This window comes from Rana temporaria, chromosome 3 (assembly GCF_905171775.1).
Source record: "Rana temporaria chromosome 3, aRanTem1.1, whole genome shotgun sequence".
Taxonomy (NCBI): domain Eukaryota; kingdom Metazoa; phylum Chordata; class Amphibia; order Anura; family Ranidae; genus Rana; species Rana temporaria.
Genome location: NC_053491.1, coordinates 80552149 through 80573281, shown reverse-complemented (window position 1 = coordinate 80573281; position 21133 = coordinate 80552149). Strand labels below are relative to the sequence as shown.

Here is a 21133-nt window from a genome sequence, read left to right as displayed (position 1 = left end):
GTTAGAGTGCAAGCAACAATTCTAGCACTAGACCTCCTCTGTAACTCTAAACTGGTAACCTGTAAAAAAAAAAAAAAATCAGCGTAACATCATCTTTCACATTATATAAAAAAATTGGGCTAACTATACTGTTTTGTTATTTTTTAATTCAGGAAACAGTTTTTTCCCCCAACAAAAACGTGTTTGAAACATTATTGCGCAAATCCCAGGCGAGATAAAAAGTTGCAACGACCACAATTTTATTCCTTAGGATGTCTGCAAAAAAAACATATATAATGTTTTGGGGTTCTGAGTAATTTTCTAGCAAAAAAATTATGATTTGTACATGTAGGAGAGGAGTGCCAGAATAGGCCCGTTATGGATGTGGTTAACCCCCATCTTCAATTGATGCTCAGTATGAGTGCTGTTTAACTGCCTCCTCCTGTTTATGAGTGGCTGTGTTTTTAACCTACCGTCTACCCCTTCTCACATTGATGGTTAGTGCAATGACTAATTTTAACCCTCTAACACTGCTCTCCCTCCTATGTGGCATGGACTTTACTTATATTTTTGGGCTAATATTACTCCACCTGACAATGCTTTTTCAGTTCTTGGTGTTGAAATTCAGAGAGCATTTCAGTGCCCAGAACCCTGCTGCAAATTCAGCAGGTGATCAACAAGTGTCGGACACAGCACATGACATGGAAGGCTGCATATTGGGTACTAGGGATCTACATGTCTGGTAGAAGTTCTCTCATAACTATTTATATTGTATATTCAGTTTCCCAATGAGCATTGCTGAGTGGATGGAACTGCAGTGGTGTATTGGCACCTTGACAATCATGAAACAACTGAAACAATTGGAGGCTCAGTCATGTTACTTGGAATTTCATCATTACATCATACAGAATTGTAAAAATGGAAAAAGACTGCAAATTAATTTTATGTGATCTTCTAATAGTGGAGCCAGGGATTACGGCTTGATGTAAAAGCTGAACTCCATCTCTTGGATGGGATAAAGGTTATAGTTGTTCTAGAGCTACATCTGCACACCTATGCAGTTCATAATCACCCCTTCCAATTGGCTTCCATAAACTAAACCATGCCACCTCCTGGACCTATGACTATTATTTACATCTGACATGTTTATGGCATTCCTGGAGGAGACTCTCAGGGCTCTCAGGGGGGAGAAGCACACATAGCAATTATGCCCATCCCTCTCCTCTGCTGTCCATTCACAGAAGCATTTCTATTTTGTGAATGAGTTTACACAATACAAAGGCTTCTGTGAATGGGCAAGAGGATTGGACACCTCGGCATAGCAGCTACATCGACTCTGCACTTGAAAGAGCTTAGCTGATAGTATCTAGCTACAGAGCTCAGGAAGTTGTCTTGCTGGGGAGCCATAAAACTGCCAAGATGTAAATAATAGAGCTAAGTCCTTCAAATGGAATGCACCCTGTTGGACTTAACTCATGGAATGCCTGCATTTTTTGCAAAGTTGCTGAATTTCTGAGGTTCAGCTTTAAATCATATTTAGCAGTGGTATGTTTCCCATACACCTGCAGATTGAGAACTGCACAAATGTGCAGATGCAGCTCTAGCGCAAACACAACTTCTATCCCATCCAAGAGTCTTATTGGACAATAAAGCACATACACTTTAGAAACTGAGAACATTCCGCACGCATATAGGCAAGCATTTGCATATTTTTGCACTGTTACAAGATAATAACCAGCAGATGCAGCTTAGCGTGGAAACTATGTATGGTTCTTCGAAGGGTATTTTGTTTACATTACCTTGTCTATCATTTTGCTTACCTGGTCTATAATGTTGGCACTAAAGATGGCTTCCTCCATGTGCCTTTCATCTGACTTAATTACAGATTTAATACTGTTCACAACGTGCTGCACTTCTGGAGAAAGGTGACAATTTGAATGTTCCAGAAACTTTGCCACTAAGATTTTTGTGTCCTTATAGGTTTTTAGGTCCACCAGTGAATTTGGCCTCTCTTTGGAGAGGTTCCTCAGGGCTTTAGGCTTGATTCGATGGCTCACTCTTTTTGTGTCTTTCTGCTTTCCTAATAAAATATGGTTTGCTGTTTCTTGGCAAGCAGAAGCAGTCATGTAAGGGTAAGAACATGGGGCTGAAAAGCATAAAAAATGGAACAGTTGTGAAAAAGTCGCACAGCCACCATGACAGTAAAGGTACTAATACACAATAAAGAAATGGTACCATTTTAAGTCAACCCTAGTAGCCACCCTCCATTGTCAACCAATGTTAATATGTTAGTATATGTTAAAATGCATCAAATGTTACAGCAAAATGTGATGTCTTCACATACAGATAAATGGTGGTCCTTTTATTCTCATCAACCCAAGACTGGGCAATGTTTATACCTGCCCCTAGAGCAGTGATGGCGAACCTTGGCACCCCAGATGTTTTGGAACTACATTTCCCACGATGCTCCACTACACTGTTTCTAGAGCACTGGGCTGACTTTTCATTGGGGTGCAGCCTATATGCTAAAGACGGTTTGCACTTGAATGGAAGGGGGTCTGCTGTGCTGGGGGAGAGGTTTATGGGAATGCTGGAGGAGTATTTAAACTAGGATTGAGGGGGGAGGGTGAATTAGAATTACATCGAGCAGACAGGTCAGTTAGTGGTCAGACATTAATGGAGAGTGGAATGGGGATAGATGGGGGGAGGGTTATGGCAGGTGACAAGAAAGTTCCCATGTTGCAAACAGCCATTGGAAATAATAGTGCCATTTGTACTACTATAAATTATATGAAAAACACCAGAGAAAAATGTAACAATACATTTAAGTGTTTGTTCACCAATGCCAGAAGTCTGCCAAGCAAAACAGGTGAGCTGGAAGCTCTGATGCATGAGGAGAGCTATGATGTAATCGGTATTGCTGAAACTTGGCTTCAATCCTCACATGACTGGGCTATTAATATTCCTGGCTATGCTCTCTTTCGGAAAGACAGGGTAAAAAGGAAAGGTGGAGGGGTCTGTCTCTATGTGAGAAGTGACCTCAAAGCAAGCGTGAAAGAGAACCTGGTTGATGGAGCGTGTGATGAGGCTGAAGCATTATGGGTGGAACTGCATACAGATGTGCGTAGTTCAAAATTAATCATTGGAGTTTGTTATAAACCACCCAATGTTAATGAGGAGGTGGAGACTCAGCTCCTTGCACAGATGGAAAGGGCTGCAAGGTCTGGGACGGTGATAATAATGGGGGATTTTAACTACCCAGAAATTGACTGGATTAATGGCACTTCTGGGACAGTTAAAGGACAAAAATTTAAAAACCTATTGCAGGACAATTTTATGGTGCAGTTTATTGAGGCCCCAACTAGGAATGATGCTCTGTTGGACCTGATAATCTCAAACCATGCAGAGCTTATTACTAATGTTCAGATAAAGGAACACCTGGGTAGCAGTGATCATAACATGATTTCATTTAATGTTAACTATAAGCAAGAAATACATACAGGAAATATTAAAACACTAAATTTTAAGAGAGCAAATTTTCCAAGGATGAGGGCTGCTCTCCAGGACTTGGACTGGGAGGGACTATTGGCACATATGAACACAGAACAGAAATGGGAATTCTTCAAAAAGACTGTGTGGAACCTCACTGCAAAGTATGTTCCCATGGGCAATAAGTTTAAAAGGCTAAAAATAAAACCTATGTGGCTCACGGTCAAAGTTAAAAAAGCTATAAACAATAAGAAAGTAGCTTTTAAAAAATATAAAAATGAAGGAACACTAGTGTTGTTTAAATGTTACAAAGAATATAACAGGATATGCAAAAAGGAAATCAAGGATGCAAAAATTCAAAACGAACGACAGATTGCAAAAGATAGTAGGACAAACCCCAAAAAATTCTTTAAATATATTAATAGTAAAAAGGTGAAGTCTGAGCATGTAGGCCCCTTACAAAATAATCTAGAGTGGGTGACTGGGGACAAAGAGAAGGCAAATTTATTAAATGTTTTCTTCAGCTCTGTGTATACAATGGAGCATGGGGGAGCTCATGTCCAAAATGGGGGTGGGAGTGACACAGCCCCAAATCCACAATGGCTCAAAAGTGATATGGTCCAGAAATATTTAGACAGAATAAAGGTGGATAAAGCACCTGGACCTGATGGCATCCATCCACGGATCCTAGGTGAGTTGAGCTCTGTCATTTCAAAGCCACTGTATCTAATATTTAGGGACTCATTAAAGACAGGAATAGTACCACTGGATTGGCGCAGGGCCAATGTGGTGCCCATATTTAAAAAGGGAACAAAGTCTTTACCAAGTAACTATAGACCTGTTAGTTTAACTTCTATAGTTGGGAAGATACTGGAACGTTTAATAAAAGACCACATGGATGAGTTCTTGCTGGAAAAAAACTATTTAAGCAGCAGTCAACATGGATTCATGAAAGACAGAAGTTGTCAGACAAACCTGATTTCCTTTTATGAAGAGGTAAGTAAAACCCTGGACAGAGGCGTGGCTGTGGACGTGATATATTTGGATTTTGCAAAAGCGTTCGATACAGTTCCGCACACACAGCTCATGTGTAAGGTAAGGTCTACAGGATTGGATATATCAGTTTGTAAATGGATAGAAAACTGGCTGAAAGCCAGAATTCAGAGAGTCGTGGTTAATGATTCTTACTCTGAATGGTCCAATGTTATCAGTGGTGTACCCCAAGGTTCAGTGCTGGGACCCTTACTTTTCAATATATTTATAAATGATATTGGGTCTGAGATCAAAAGTAACATTTCTGTCTTTGCAGATGACACCAAGCTATGCAGTGGAATAACGTCCTTACAGGATGTCTCCAATTTACAAGCCGACCTCAATGCTCTGTCTAATTGGGCGACTATGTGGCAGATGAGGTTTAATGTAGATAAATGTAAAGTTATGCACTTGGGGGCTAAGAATATGCATGCATCATACATACTAGGGGGAGTACAACTGGGGGGGTCTGTAGTGGAGAAAGATCTGGGGGTTTTAGTTGATCATAAGCTCAATAATGGCATGCAATGCCAAGCTGCGGTTTCCAAAGCGAGCAAAGTCCTTTCTTGTATTAAGAGAGGTATGGACTCCAGAGACAAAGATATAATTTTGCCCCTGTACAAATCATTAGTAAGACCTCATCTGGAATATGCAGTTCAGTTTTGGGCACCAGTTCTCAAAAAGGATATAGGAGAACTGGAGAAAGTGCAGAGAAGAGCAACCAAATTGATAAGAGGCATGGAGGAGCTCAGCTATGAGGAAAGATTAGAGGAACTAGATTTATTCACTCTTGAGAAGAGGAGAATAAGGGGGGATATGATCAACATGTACAAATATATAAGAGGTCCATACAGTGAACTTGGTGTTGAGTTATTCACTTTACGGTCATCACTGAGGACAAGGGGGCACTCTTTACGTCTAGAGGAAAAGAGATTTCACCTCCAAATACGGAAAGGTTTTTTCACAGTAAGAGCTGTGAAAATGTGGAACAGACTCCCTCCAGAGGTGGTTCTGGCCAGATCAGTAGATTGCTTTAAGAAAGGTCTGGATTCTTTCCTAAATGTACAGAATATAACTGAGTACTAAGATTTGTAGGTAAAGTTGATCCAGGGTAAATCCGATTGCCTCTCGGGGGATCAGGAAGGAATTTTTTCCCCTGCTGTAGCAAATTGGATCATGCTCTGCTGGGGTTTTTTGCCTTCCTCTGGATCAACTGTGGGTATGAAGTTGGGTGTATAGGATTTTACTGTGTTTTTTTATTTTGTTTTTTGTGGTTGAACTGGATGGACTTGTGTCTTTTTTCAACCTGACTAACTATGTAACTATGTAACTGCAGAATGCATGAGCATCATGGGAAAAGTAGTTCCAAAACATCTGGGGTGCCATCACTGCCCTAGAGTATAATCTATCATCTCCAGATGTAATTAAACTAAAATCTGATTGGATGAAATTACATTACTTTATTCTTTATATTGTCTTGCTGAATAAGCTGACATATTAATATTAACCTAAACTCACAATCTCTGTATGATGGGATATTTGTAAGATATTTCAAGGAGGAGAAGACGGCGGAAAGAGATGGCGGGAAGGAGAAGATGGCGGGAAGAGACAGCTAGAGAAGACAGAGCTATTAATAAAGGGGTTTGTGTTTTTATTACGTTTCACTGCTTTTTTAAAAAAATGGGTAGGGGTACGATGTATCACGTACCCATTCACATGGGTGGGCGGGATCTGGAGGCCCCCTTTTTAAAGGGGGCTTCCAGATTCCATTAAGCCCCCCACCCGCAGACCCCCGAAACCACCAGCTAGGGTTGTCAGGAAGAGGCCCTTGTCCTCATCAACATGGGGGAAAGGTTATTTGGGATGAGGGCATGTTGGTATTGTTCAGGAGGGGGGTGCTTGCTCTTCCCCTCCCTTTCCTGACCTCCCGGGCTGCATGCTCAGAGAAGGGTCTGGTATGGATTTTGGGGGGGACCCCACGGCAAATTTTGGTGTGGGGGGGTGATCCCCCTCCAAATCCATACTAGACCTGAAGGACCTGATATGGACCTGGGGGAATCGGTCAGCGTTTTTTTTTACACTTTTTTTGCCAGCAAATTTTTTTTTTTTTTTTTTTTTTACATTCAGGTTTCAGCGGGGACCCTGCTGACAGCTGATGACTCATCGTTTGCTAAGGACGCTGCGGCCAGCTTCCTGGCCCCCTTCTTAACAACCAGCTATAAACAGAGGGTTTTACAGTGTGATTAAAGCAAAAGAAAAAAAAACTAAAATGCGAAATGCACGAAAACTGCATGCAAAAACGCATACAAACACTGGTTTAAAAATGCAAAATGCACTGAAAAACGTGCCTGAAAAATGCTAGACTTAGTGCATCACAAAGCGTTTTTTTACATAGAGCAAAAACACATATATCTGCCCATGACACGACCATACATCATTGTTAACAAATTTTTGTATATGAGTACTAATTACTGAATACTGAAATATTGCTTAGGAATTGGTTCACTGTTTTGAATTATAATTGTTGTCTTATTAACAATATTTTAGCTTTTGAGTTGTCTGTTTTACTAATGTTCATTTGTGAACTATACGTTAATACACCCAGCAATCTTTCCATTATACTTAAATACAGACAAAATACAAATAGTTTGCTATTTTTTCATTTATTATTATTATTATTATTAGTATTATTATTATTATTATTATTATTATTATATTGTTATTTCTCTTTGTATGGTTTTTCAGACATTTTGAGTCTCCTCTTGGATCTCAGTACAATAATAATTATCTTATGTCGGTCCTGGAATTAAAATGTTTAGGCACCTCTGCTTTTGTGTGTTGGGAAGTCATTGAAAATAATTTTCACTGCAACCAGGTGAAACTTGTATGGTGTGTTGCCTGAGATGCATTATCACAATTAGGGATGAGCCGAACACCCCCCCCCGTTCGGTTCGCACCAGAACCTTCGAACGGACCGAACGTTCGCGCAAACTTTTAGAACCCCATTGAAGTCTATGGGACTCTAACGTTCGAATTCAAAAGTGCTCATTTTAAAGGCTAATATGCAAGTTATTGTCGTAAAACAGGTTTGAGAACCCGGGTCTTGCCCCAGGGAACATGTATCAATGGAAAAAAAGTTTAAAAAACTGTATTTTTTTCTGGAGCAGTGATTTTAATGATGCTTAACCACTTAAGGACCGCCTCCTGCACATATACGTCGGCAGAATGGCACGGCCGGGCACATATACGTACAGGTACGTCCTGTACTAGTACCCAGCCGTGGGTCGCGGGCGCGCTCCCGCGACCCGGTCCGAAGCTCCGTGACCGGGACCGCGGGACACACGGACCCGATCGCCGCTGGAGTCCCGCGATCGGTCCCCGGAGCTGAAGAACGGGGAGAGCCGTGTGTAAACACGGCTTCCCCGTTCTTCACTGTGGCAGCTGCATCGATCACGTCATCCCTTTTATAGGGGACACAATCGATGACGTCACTCCTACAGCCACACCCCCCTACAGTTGTAAACACACTTCAGGGAACACATAACCACAACAGCGCCCCCTAGTGGTTAACTCCCAAACTGCAACTGTCATTTTCACAATAAACAATGCATTTTAAATGCATTTTTTGCTGTGAAAATGACAATGGTCCCAAAAATGTGTCAAAATTGTCCGAAGTGCCCGCCATAATGTCGCAGTCATAAAAAAAAATCGCTGATCGCCGCCATTAGTAGTAAAAAAAAAAAAAAATAAAATAAAAATGCAATAAAACTATCCCCTATTTTGTAAACGCTATAAATTTTGCGCAAACCAACCGATAAACGCTTATTGCGATTTTTTTTAACAGCAATAGGTAGAAGAATACGTATCGGCCTAGACTGAGGAAATTTTTTTTTATATATTTTTGGGGGATATTTATTATTGCAAAAAGTAAAAAATATTTCATTTTTTTCAAAATTGACGCTTTACGAAGGTGTACGAAGCCGTACGCCTGTCGGATCTTAGCCAAAAGTCGTCGTATCTTTGTTTGTGAATTACAAATAAAGATACGACGCGGCAAATTCGAAAGTACGCCGGAGTATCAGCAGATACTCCGGCGTACTTTTTCTGTGAATCTGGCCCAACGTTTTTTTCATGCCGAAAAATGATCGTGTGTACGCGGCATTAGGAATATTTTAACTGTCAAATGTAAGAGTCAGAAGAGTATTCACCTTTGACAGCCAATGTATTCCTTAGGTGCGGGACAGAAGATTAGTTTGACCAGCATTTTAAAGCCCGACTCCAAGAAGAAGGGCATGGTCCACTGCAAGGGCTGATTTCTTTATTTATCTGGAGCTGGGCCTTAAAATGTGATCAGTAATGGAAGCCTCATATTTCTCTCATTACATGATTACTTCAATGAGAACAGCTTTATTTCCAGTAACATTGGTAATAAAAAGCAATTCATAGTAAGGTATTACACTTGTACAATAAATAATTCAGTGGTCATAGACGATCTACAAAGAAATTAGGGTAAGTATTTAGAACAAATTGTTCAAACATAATGAGTAAGCACATCAATTCTAGTGGCATTGCACTTAACATACGTATAAACATTTGCTCTAAAAATCAATACACAATCAACTTGTTAAAGGCTCATATTGCTTTCATTGTGACTGTAAAACAATCAGCATGCCCAATAGGGATGATCAAATATGCCTCTTCAGCAAAATACCAAAACCTGGACATTGTTGAAGTCAATGGGCCAGATTCACGTAGAATCACGGCGGCGTAACTTATCCTAGATAAGTTACACCGCCGCAATTTTATCATCGCAAGTGCCTGATTCACCAAGCACTTGCGATGAAAACCTTCACCCGCGGCCTCCGGCGCAAGGCGGGCCAATTCTAATGGGCGTGTGCCATTTAAATTAGGCGCGCTCCCGCGCCGGACCTACTGCGCATGCTCCGTTTCCTAACTCCCGCCGTGCTTTGCGCGCCGTGACGTCATTTTTTTGAACGGCGACGCACGTAGCGTACTTCCGTATTCCCGGGCGGCTTACGCAAACGACGTTGATTTTTAAATTTCGACGCGGGAACGACGGCCATACTTTAGACAGCAATACACTTGCTGACTAAAGTTAAGGCACCAAAAAAAAAGTGTAACTTAGCGACGGGAAACTATACTAGCGGCGACGTAGCGAACGCGAAAAACCATTGTGGATCGGCCGTAACTCCTAATTTGCATACCCGACGCTGGTTTACCACGCAAACTCCCCCCAGCGGCGGCCGCGGTACTGCATCCTAAGATCCGACAGTGTAAAACAATTACACCTGTCGGATCTTCTGGCTATCTATGCGTAACTGATTCTATGAATCAGTCGCATAGATAGAAACAGAGATACGACGGCGTATCAGGAGAAACGCCGTCGTATCTCATTTGTGAATCTCTCCCAATGAGTTTAGGATTCAATGCTTGGAAGCATTGAACTTCGTTTTTTTCAGCACGTGGTTGTGTTTTACGTCACCGCGTTGGACTCGATCGGATTTTGAACTGATGGTGTGTAGGCACATCAGACCATCAGACTTGAGCCTTCAGTCCGTTTTCATCGGATGGACTGATCGTGTGTACAGGGCCTCAGAAATCTCAGATACTCCTGTATTTATGTCAATATTTTAAGTTCCAATAAAGACATTACATGAAACTATGATTTACTGTCACCTATTTGGACATTTGCACCAGGAAGTGAAGGGAAATCTCAACACAGATGTTGAAAAACAAAAAACCTTACAGGTGTTTTTCTACTCTATACAAAATGAAAAAGCTTTGAGCTTTAGCTCCACTTTAATAGACATGCTTAACCCTTTATAAAACCAATGAGTATTCCCATCATGCCTCTGCCTCTGGGTGTCATGCTTGTGGCTGTCAGAGTCTTGATATGCTTCATGGGACTTGTAGTTCTGCAACAGCTGGAGGTCCGCTAATTGCATATCCCTGATTTAATGAGTACCCCTGGCGAGAACCTCCCAATTTCAAATACCCCTTAATGCAATTACATTTAAAGAGTATGTAAACCCAACAATTCAAAGTGTATCCTGTTCTCTTTGTATTGCTTCCTTTGTGTGAAATCCCTGGTGTTCCTGTAAGTCCCTCTGCTTTCCTTTTAAAAACTGATCACACTAAGCAGGAGAACACACCATGCTCTGTTCTCTAGCTATGCTGGGAACTCAGCCTGCTCTCCTCCAATGATTAGATGATTAGGCTTTCCCTGACACTGCCCCCGCCACTGCACAGTCATTCACTGGGAAGTTTAGTGTGCTGCTGTTTCACCTCCCCCAGCTCCTATGCAGGTTAGAACAGAGGGAATGTGATCAAAGTGGGAAAGAAGTGCTTATAATGTTTTTCTTTGTATCTATACACAAATCTTTTGCCTTAAATTTATTTTTTAAACAAAATTGGTCCTGTATCCTTCCAAGCTCCCGTTTTCTTCCTCCTCTTGGGTACATAACACTGATTGAGAATCAATGATTAGGGCTTCTTTCAAACTACTATTTTTAGCGGCGTCGTTTTTGCGTCGCTATTTGGCCACTAGCAGGGTGTTTTTAACCCCCCGCTGGTGGCCTAAAAAAGGGTTAAAACCACCGGCAAAGCCCTGCCACAGTGGGGCTTTGCCGGTGGTCCGGCAGCGCTGCCCTTTGATTTCAAGGGGTAGGGGCGCTTTAGAAACGGTGTATTCACCACTCCTACATCGCCTCAAAGAAGCGGCTAGCAGGACTATTTTTAACGTCCTGCCAGCGCACTGCTCCAGTGTGAAAGCCCTCAGGCTTTCACATTGGAGTGAAAGGAGAGGCTCTTTCAGGGCACTTTGAATGTGCTATTTTTAGCACTATAGCGCCTACAAAGCACATCAGTGTGAAAGCGGCCTTAGGACTCAGTAAATTCTTGGAATTTCTAAATATGAAAGACAACAAATATTAAATCCTATGTCATCTATGCACTAACCAGATGGTGTTCCTGTAATTGATATCAAATCTGACATCAGTTATTTACAGAAAAGACAGAAAGGAATGTACAGCTGGAAGATGAAAAAGGTCGTCAAGAAATTCACTTGACCTAGCAAAATTTAGTTTATTACAACAGACTTTCTTATCAAGGCAAAAATAGAAAGGTTACATTTTCTATTATTCCCATATAGAATTTAATTTTCTTCTAGGAATCCCTGACTTACCTCTACCAGCTGTGCTCTTCAATCTCTGCTACTGGGCGAAGCCTTTCCCGCTGTGTTTTTCATTATATTTAAGAACAGTATTTGCCTTGAAAAATGGGTAATTGATTCTCTCTGTAGTAATTAATGTAATAGCTATTGATTTAAGAAACTCTCCATTGCAAATGCCTTTACAAAAGTGGGAGGAATTGCTGAGACATTTTCTGTCTCTCTCAATTTGGTGCAGAGCAGGCCGAGGCATTTCGGTGATGTATGTCTTCCATTTGCAACACAACCATCCTTTATGGATGCACGGGCAGAGCAGATCTTAAATCATCTTTGAGATATGGTTGCATTTTAACACAAACAAAAGCAGGCAAAGAGATTTATGACATAAGGTGCTAGCAAATCTTTTCAAAGTATTGACACTCTCCCTATTTATAGCATTAGATATACAGCATAGGCCTAATAAACCGAATCCCCCAAATCCTACCACAATTGTTTTTTTTTATATATATATATATAACAGATTCTGCACAATGGACTGGAAAGGGTGTGCTGCATTTAGTTGCTGTGGTTATGATATTAAAGAAGGAACACAAAACAAGCTGAGTGGTGGCAGCTTTAGAAAAGCCTTGCCAATATTACAAATGTATTCAGAAATCATTAATTCAGGCTGCATTATTGTGTATTAAATGAACACACCAGCTGTGTTTTGTCAGATCTTCCTCTTCGTAACCATTGTTCAAGCTATCATCAGCTTGTGATTTTAGCCATCTAATGCATATAATACTGGTAATCAATGTTAGCTCTTGTCACAGTCTGTAGTGTCGGACCTATAATAGTGCTAATTATAGGAGTGCTTAGTAATTTTTTGGGAATGTGCCCATTGATACTGTACTTCACCCCGCTACTGACAAGCCCACAATAATCCATTCATTGTGCACGTCTCCCATGCAAATGACTGGCACAGTATTATCTAGTGCATTATCCAGTGCAGTTGCTAGCTACTATAACGCTATCTTCTCAGTGACTACAAAGAAGATGTGCTTAAAATATACTAGTTATGTTCACATGATCATGAACATAGTATTTTAAATGTTTGCTTCTGATTTCAGTGTCTACTCAGGGAAATTGCAGAGAATATAGCTTGGCTGTGGGAGTAACATAGACAGCTGTTTAAAAAATAATTAATTAAACAATATGGAACCCATGGGTGACCTATACTATCTTCTCTAACCCAGATGATTCTCTATTGAGACCTTGGTAAGATATTGTAAGCCAGTAACATTCTGGATACAGTCCATCTATATTATTACTATCTCTATTATGTAACGATCCCGGAACCTTTCCTCTATCCTGTACTCCCTTTCCTATCCTATTGTTTTCATCAGGCCTTGTACACACGGCCAGACATGTCCGATAAAAACGGTCCACAAACCGTTTTCATCGGACATGTCTGCTGGGATGTTTTGTTCTGATGTGTGTACACACCATCAGACCAAAGTCCCCACGGACAGAGAACGCGGTGACGTATACGACACCGACGTTCTCTGATGCGAAAGTTCAATGCTTCCACGCATGCGTCAAATCAATTCGACGCATGCGCGGGATTTCGGGCCACTGGTTATACGTCATAACCAGCGGACATGTCCGATGAGTCATACTGACCATCGGACATGTCCGACGGACATGGTTCCAGCGGACAAGTTTCTAGCATGCTAAGAAATTTTTGCCCGCTGGAAACCTGTCCGCTAGCCCAGGAATCCAGTCCGGTAGGCCCTACACACGGTCGGACATGTCCGCGGAAACTGGTCCGCGGACCAGTTTCAGCAGACATGTTCGGTCGTGTGTACGAGGCCTCACTTTCCACTTTTTATACTCCACATTCTGTCCTTTTTCTTTCTTTTTATCTCTCACTTTTTCAAATATATAGCTCAAGCTATCTCATTATATAAAATGGTTAATGTGAATATGTAAATACGATATCTAATTTTGCTCCTATTGTTTTAATATTTAACATGAATAAGATCCTTCTCCCCCCTATTTCGGCCAGTTTTTGAACTGATTCATTGCTAAAATTACAATTGCTCCATAGCTATAGTTCATATCATAATTATATCCGGTTCCATTTATTTCACAATATTCTATAATATTTTATGAGTTTAAATGCAATAGACTAACATGATTGGTTTGACTATAACCTGCTTTAATGATTCCTTTAATATTCATCATAGGATCTACAAATATTTATTGGATTTTTCTATGTTTCAAACACTCTCTTATTACATGATACCATTTTTATTTTTCTGTAATCTTTTATTGTCAATTGTATCTACTGTTTTCTCTTTACTTTAAACCCAATAAACGAATAAAAAAAAAAAAAAGAGACACATTTTACAGATTGTCCAACAGGGAATATATATATATATATATATATATATATATATATATATATATATATATATATATATATATATATATATATATATATATATTTTTTTATTATTATTATTTGATATATATTTAAAAAAAATACTATTTATTTATTGGTTAAACTAGATGTACATGTGTCTTTTTTCAACCTGACTAATGCTGCGTACACACGACAGGTTAGTCTGATGAAAACGGTCTGATGGACCGTTTTCATCAGACCAAACCGATCGTGTGTGGGCCCCATCGGTTATTTATCAATCTATTAAAATAATAGGAACTTGTTTTAAAATTATCTGATGGATAAAAAACCTATAGAAAAAAACGATTGTCTGTAGGTACGTCCATCGGTTAAAAATCCACACATGCTCAGAATCAAGTTGACGCATGCTTGGAAGCATTGAACTTCATTTTTTTCAGCACGTCGTTGTGTTTTACATCACCGCGTTCTGACATGATCGGTTTTTTAACTGATGGTGTGTAGGCACGACTGACCATCAGTCAGCTTCATCAGATAACTGATGGAAAAATCCATCAGACCGTTTTCATCACACTAACCTATCGTGTGTACAGGGCTTTCTTTTGGTGGTATTTGATCACCTCTGCGGTTTTTATTTTTTCCACGATAAACAAAAAAAAAAGCGACAATTTTGAAAAAAATATATTTTTTACTTTTTGCTATAATAAATATCCCAATAAAAAAAAAAATCTCAGTTTAGGCCGATATATTTTTTATTTTTGGTAAAAAATTGCAACAAGCGCGTGTGCCCCCTAGCGGCCGGAAAGGCCTGAGGACGTTATGTGAAGGCCACCCAAGATGGCAAAGCCACCTTGTGGCCATCATATTATTGTAGGCGGGATGGGAAGTAGTTAATGAAGGTACAACATTTAGCAACTCACATGTTGATGATTAAAAGAGGCACATCTAAGTATGTAAGCATCCGGGGTAAAGCTGTCAACATAGACCATCCTCCTCACTGCCATTGATGTCATCCCTTCCACGAGTGGTTCAAGCCTCGCTTTCAGATCGCTCTACTGAAGGGTAGTCTTCCTGGTCACGATTGCAGACTGACAGCAGTGAGAGCTGGTGGTGAGGGTGGCAGTCTATGTGGATCGCTTTATTCCGGATGCCTTAGATGTGCCTCTTTTAATCATTAACCATGTGAGTTGCTAAATGTTGTACCTTCATTAAATCTAACCATATTGCTACACTTAGAGGCGCCTCTCTTCTCTTTTATACTATGTATCTCCTGCTGGATTTTGCTTCCTTTTGTGAATGGACATTTTATGGTTACACAACTTATCACGTTGCTATAATCTTTTTATATGAACTATAAACTGAAGGACTTATGAATAAATGGTTGTGGAACAAATCATTTGAGTTTCCATTATCTCTTATGGGAAAATTTACTTTGATATACAAGTGCTTTGGATTACAAGCATGCTTCCGGAATGAGTTATGCTCGCAATCCAAGGTTTTACTGTATGTAATAATAAAGACCATAAGTGCAGTGTATCTCTAGGCAAAAACCAAAAAAGCAAAACAAAGGATCGTTATTTCAAACAGCGGGTGGGAAGAGGGAAGGGCTGCACCCGTGATGTCACTGGTTGCTGGGACATCGGCGGTCCCAGCAGCCAATCCAAAAGCACTGTGTGGAAGCATGGGTGGGTGTGAGGCTTTGTTTCTTTGTTTGCAGGACCTGCCAGCTGCGGGCGGGCCGGATAAAACACACAAGCGGGCCGGCTGTGGCCCGCGGGCCGGCTGTGGCCCGCGGGCCGCGGTTAGGAGACCCCTGCTTTAAAGTATACTTTAAAGTATACTGCATGTAAACCTGATGACAGTTTGCCAAAGCACTGTGCAACATAAACAATTGATATACTTTGTACTCTTTTACATTGTGAGTGTAATTCTTTTCTTTTTACAGTAAAACGACTGCTCGTATATCAAAAAATATAAAAGAAAATGTTGCTTGTCTTTCAAAACGCTTTTATACTCATAAACCAAGGTATTACTGTATATACAATGCTGTGAAAAAGTATTTTATCCCTTTCTGATTTTTTTTTGCATATTTGCCACACTTAAATAACTCAGATCATAAAACAAATTTTAATATTACACAACATAAACCCGAGTAAATACAAAAGGCAGTTTTTAAATAATGGTTTAATTTTATAAGGCAAAAAAGGTGTCCAAACCCTTCCTGGCTTTATGTGAAAAAGTAATTGCCCCCTAAACCTAATAACAGGCTGTGCCGCCCTTGGCGGCAACAACTGCAATCAAGCGTTTGCGATAACTGGCAATGAGTCTGGCAATGAGTCTTTCACATTGCTGTGGAGCAATTTTGGTCCACTCTTCTTTGCAGAATTGTTTTAATTCAACCACATTGGAGGGTTTTCCAGCATGAACAGCCTGTGTAAGTTCACGATACAGCATCTCAATTGGATTTAAGTCCGGGCTTTGACTAGGCCACTCCAAAACCTAAATTTTTCTTTGTTTGAACCATTTGTAGGTGGACTTGCTGTTGCATTTTTCGGATCATTGTCCTGCTGCATAACCCAAGTGCACTTGAGCTTGAGGTTACAAACCGATGGCCGGACATTCTCCTTTAGGATTTTCTGGTAGAGCTCAGAATTCCTGGTTCCATAAATTATGGTAAGTCATCCAGGTCCTGAAGCTGCAAAGCAGCCCCAGACCATCACACTACCACCACCATGTCTGACTGTTGGTATGATGATCTTGTTATGAAATGCTGTATTAGTTTTATGCCAGATGTAACGGGACGCACACCTTCCAAAAAGTAGAATTTTTGTCTCATCAGTCCACAGAATATTTGCCTACAAGTCTTGGGGATAATCAAGATATTTTTTGGTACATGTGAGATGAGCCTTTGTGTTCTTTTTGGTCAGCAGTGGCTTTGGCCTTGGAACTCTCCCATGGATGCCATTTTTGCCCAGTCTCTTTCTGATGCACACGATCGGTTCATCCGATGAAAACGGTCTGATAGATTTTTTCATCAGATATCCGATGAAGCTGACTTTCATCAGTCTTGCCTACACACCATCAGTTAAAAAAATGATCGTGTCAGAACGCGGTGACGTAAAACACAACGACGTGCTGAGAAAAATGAAGTTCAATGCTTCCAAGCATGCGTCGACTTAATTCTGAGCATGCATGGATTTTTAACCGATGGACGTGCCCACAGACGATCATTTTTTTCTATCGTTTTTTTAACCCTCAGATAATTTAAAAGAAGTTCCTAGTTTTTTCACCGATGGATAAAAAAACAATGGGGCCCACACACGATCGGTTCATCTGATGAAACGGTCCAGTGAGCCCCGCTCATGGGCTATGCAGACAGTGTGTGTGTGAACAGATCGGCAGGTTATATTACTCACATGCACACATGTTCCCCGCAGCGCCGGTACACCGGCAGCACTTTCTTCCTCTCCTCCCGAACCGCTGAATGATGTCACGACGGGGCGGCACTAGAAGTCATCTGTCGGGCGGGGAAGAGAATATGCCGGGTGCAGGAGGAGTGCACACCACAGCCATCTCTGTACAGTGAGGGATTTCCCCTGCGCGCCCGCTGACTTCCTGTTGTTCCCGCCTCTCTCTCATCTCTCTTTGCCATCCCAGGTATCCGGTGAAGCATCGGCAGCATTTGCGCGAGTACAAGTACTAGTATTGGTATCGGGACAACCCTACTTTCTAGGGACTACATCTACCAGGGTTAACATAAAACAAGACACATGTACATGCATAGAATCTGCTGCCCAGGCCAATTTTCTCTATGTTTATATATTAATAGGCAAAAAAAGGAGACAAATTAAAGAGTTAGGCGTATACAGGTTGTATGGATGGGAGGGTGGTGGTAAGCCTAGCAATGTTAGAGTTAGGGCTTTGCAAGGGATAAGGCATTACATTGTGGGCTTCCTTTTCTACTAAGGCCCACTTGTTATTGCAGTCATTGAATATCCTGTCTCTAGACCTTTTTCAATGCAACCTTACCATAGCTGGTTCTGTTTTAAAGCATACATAACAGATACTTGATTATTTTAACAGACTATGCATTCCATGGCAATATCATAATAGTTTATGTGTTTTTCATATTCCTCTCAGTAAAGTGATAACAAAAATTGTATTTTGTGTTGATGTGAGATGACTAAATCTTGTAGATTACAGATTTCTGTGGAAAAGGAAAAGGTAAATGCATGAGCAGCTTCATAGGGCATACATCATGTGAGACTTCGGAATGATAAATGCTTCTGTCCTACTCCATTCCTGAGACTCTATTTTAAAGCTCTGAAAATCCAATTGGGTGATCTGTCAAGCTTTTAGTGTGACTGATTGTAGCGAGGAGACAAGCTACAAAGGAATCTCCTGTGCTATAGGGATTCCATGTCCTCACTAATGAAAATCTCCACAGTGGAGGCAAAGTGTCCGCAAGGGCCCTAATCAAATTATTACATAAAAATTGAAGAACAAATGTCAGTGGTAGCCCCATAATCCTCTCCTTGTCTGACTCTACACTCAGCAACATTTTAACTGTGAAAATAATCAGTCTGTATAGGGTATTTTAAAAGTAGGAAGAATGGTACAGTAGACAAACGTTTTAATATTTAATATGTTATTGCTGCCTGAATAGGATGGGTTACCAAATTTCTGATCCTTGCAATCCCTAAAATAAGGTTCTACTGAACCATGTTCACATCCATAATAGGTTTTTGTACTGCTCACACTAAGAAAGTAAACCTTACAGGAGGAAAAATAATCTATAGAGAGTGCAGCTACACAAATAGCATATGCTTGTCACATATTTATACATCCTTCCTATAGGTGTAAAACAAAAATGGCCTACACCAGAAATCCAGCCATGTGTACAGTGTTTCTGGGGTAGGCTGTGATTTTCCTACAATCAAAAAGTGCTGACCAGTACCTCATCTTAGGCTGGCCATACATCATACAATTTTCTGGTACAATTTTTTCCTTTAGATTTACCAAAACTACCGTATTTATCGGGGTATTGCGGGCTCCGGCATATAGCGCGCACCCCTAAAGTGGACCCGACATTCCTGTAAAAAAAACATTTTAGTACTTACAGTTTTGGTGTCTTGCACAGCGTCCATCGGCGGCCTCGTCGGGGTCCGGCGTCCGTCTGCGGCTTCGGGTGTCCTCTTCGTCGTGGCCGGCGTCCTTCTGCGGCGTCCTCCCTGCTCGATCCCCGCTTTCCCGCGCCAAGTTTGAATACTGCGCCGGCATATACTGAGTGCAGTACACTCGTGTATAGTCGGGGAGGCTCGGCTACTCTCGCGCTCACGTCCTGTACGTCCGCTCGGTATATGCCGGCGCAGTGTTCAAACTCGGCTCGGGAAAGCGGGTATCGGCATATATCGCGCACCCACGATTTTGCCCTGATTTTCAGGGCAAAAAAGTGCGCGGTATACGCCGATAAATACGGTATATAATAGGAGGTCACACCTAAACACTTTCAATGTGTATGCAATGAGACAGGCCTGTACACTTCACATTATTAAGAAAATTGTAATAATGTATGGTCAACCTTAGTCTGGGGGAGAAGACTCCCCTGCATCTGTCTTACGGCATTATACTTATCTGAACTCTTAATGGGGCAAGGGAATGAATCTGCCAGCTGCACTGATCAGTGGATTGAATAAGGAGAAACAATATACACAGGCTCTTTCCCCCCATCCCAGCCTGTTTACATTGCATCCCTCCCTGTCCACCTCACCCCTACTCACAGAGCATTTGTTCACTTCACCCATTCACACTACCTCCTTATCCAGGTGCCTCATCCCCTCCATTCATAGCACATTCCTACCTAGCCACACTACAGTGCATTGTTACCTGGCCACCTCACCCCAATGCCTTCCAATGCATCCCTCTCCAGCCACCTCTATTTCAGTGCATCCCTTCTTAGCCACATCACCCACCTACACACATTTCTACCTGTGCCACCTCATAATGCATGCCTACCTGGCCATCTCACCCCTCCACAGCCATCCCCACCCCATATCTGCTCACACATGCCTTCCTACTACTTGAGAGAACTTATCTATTTCCAGCAACCCCTCCAGGGGTCAGAGCTAACCTTCCCTAAGAGGCCACCTCTTCCCTGACCCCTCTTGCCCTCCAAATTATATAACACATCCCTCCACAACAACCTCAGTTCCCTACTGTAGTGCATCCCTCCTGGCAATCGCACCCATTTGTCACAGCTCACCTCCTCATATTATCAGCTCTAGCAGTAACCAACATTATGTCATTCACAGTCCCCTCTATGCAATCATAACCACCTCCTACACTCTAATGGCTCCTTTGCTCCTTAAAAGCTTATCTTCACTACATCTGAGCAAACAAACATATAATTCAAAGCAAACTCCACCATCCATCCATATCTCCATGCTTTATTTTGGTGAGAAATCTCTTTGAAAAACAACCCCCTAGTATTTCTGGCCATGGCCATTATGAGTAAGGGCAAATGATTCACGCCCTCTGAAGACGTGAGCCTATCACAAAACGCGTCAGAGCGTGGCTACGTGATGTATCGTTTGTACTGGAGGCAGCATCTACCCAGGACTCACTGAGCAGATAGATCGATCTTAAGGAACCTCTAACTGAGTGAGCAGATGCATACCTCTAAGTGACACGCTGTTACCTATTTTATGTGGATTGCGGGGGTGTTTTTCTTCTAATAAAGGGTTTAACACTATATACAGTCTCCTCTGCTTACTTGCATGTCCGCTTTGCTGCACGCATATACTGTACCCAGTGATTGAAACCACCACACGCCTGGGGGAGAGCTGTTGGAGCCAATTATCCTGACAGGATCTTTTCAATGCTGTGAATGACTGCAGTTTGGTGAGTACATTACCTTAAGGGGATTGCAAGTGATGGAGCCGTCTACTCTCCATTGGGATAAGAAAGCTTACCTGCATTATCACCAGCGTTGTATAGCGTCTGAGCTGTCATTTAGGCAGTGATCGACTGTGGTTCTTTGG

The 21133-nt window shown here is 41.4% G+C and overlaps 1 protein-coding gene across 1 annotated transcript in view; it reads right to left on the bottom strand.

The window, feature by feature from the left end:
* Positions 1-21133, bottom strand: part of FAM189A1 (family with sequence similarity 189 member A1) — a 928350-nt gene that overhangs the window by 19204 nt on the left and 888013 nt on the right. The window contains exon 10 of the mRNA XM_040342809.1: positions 1800-2125. Within this exon, the coding sequence (XP_040198743.1) occupies positions 1800-2125 (326 nt within the window). The remainder of the gene's footprint in view (positions 1-1799; positions 2126-21133) is intronic.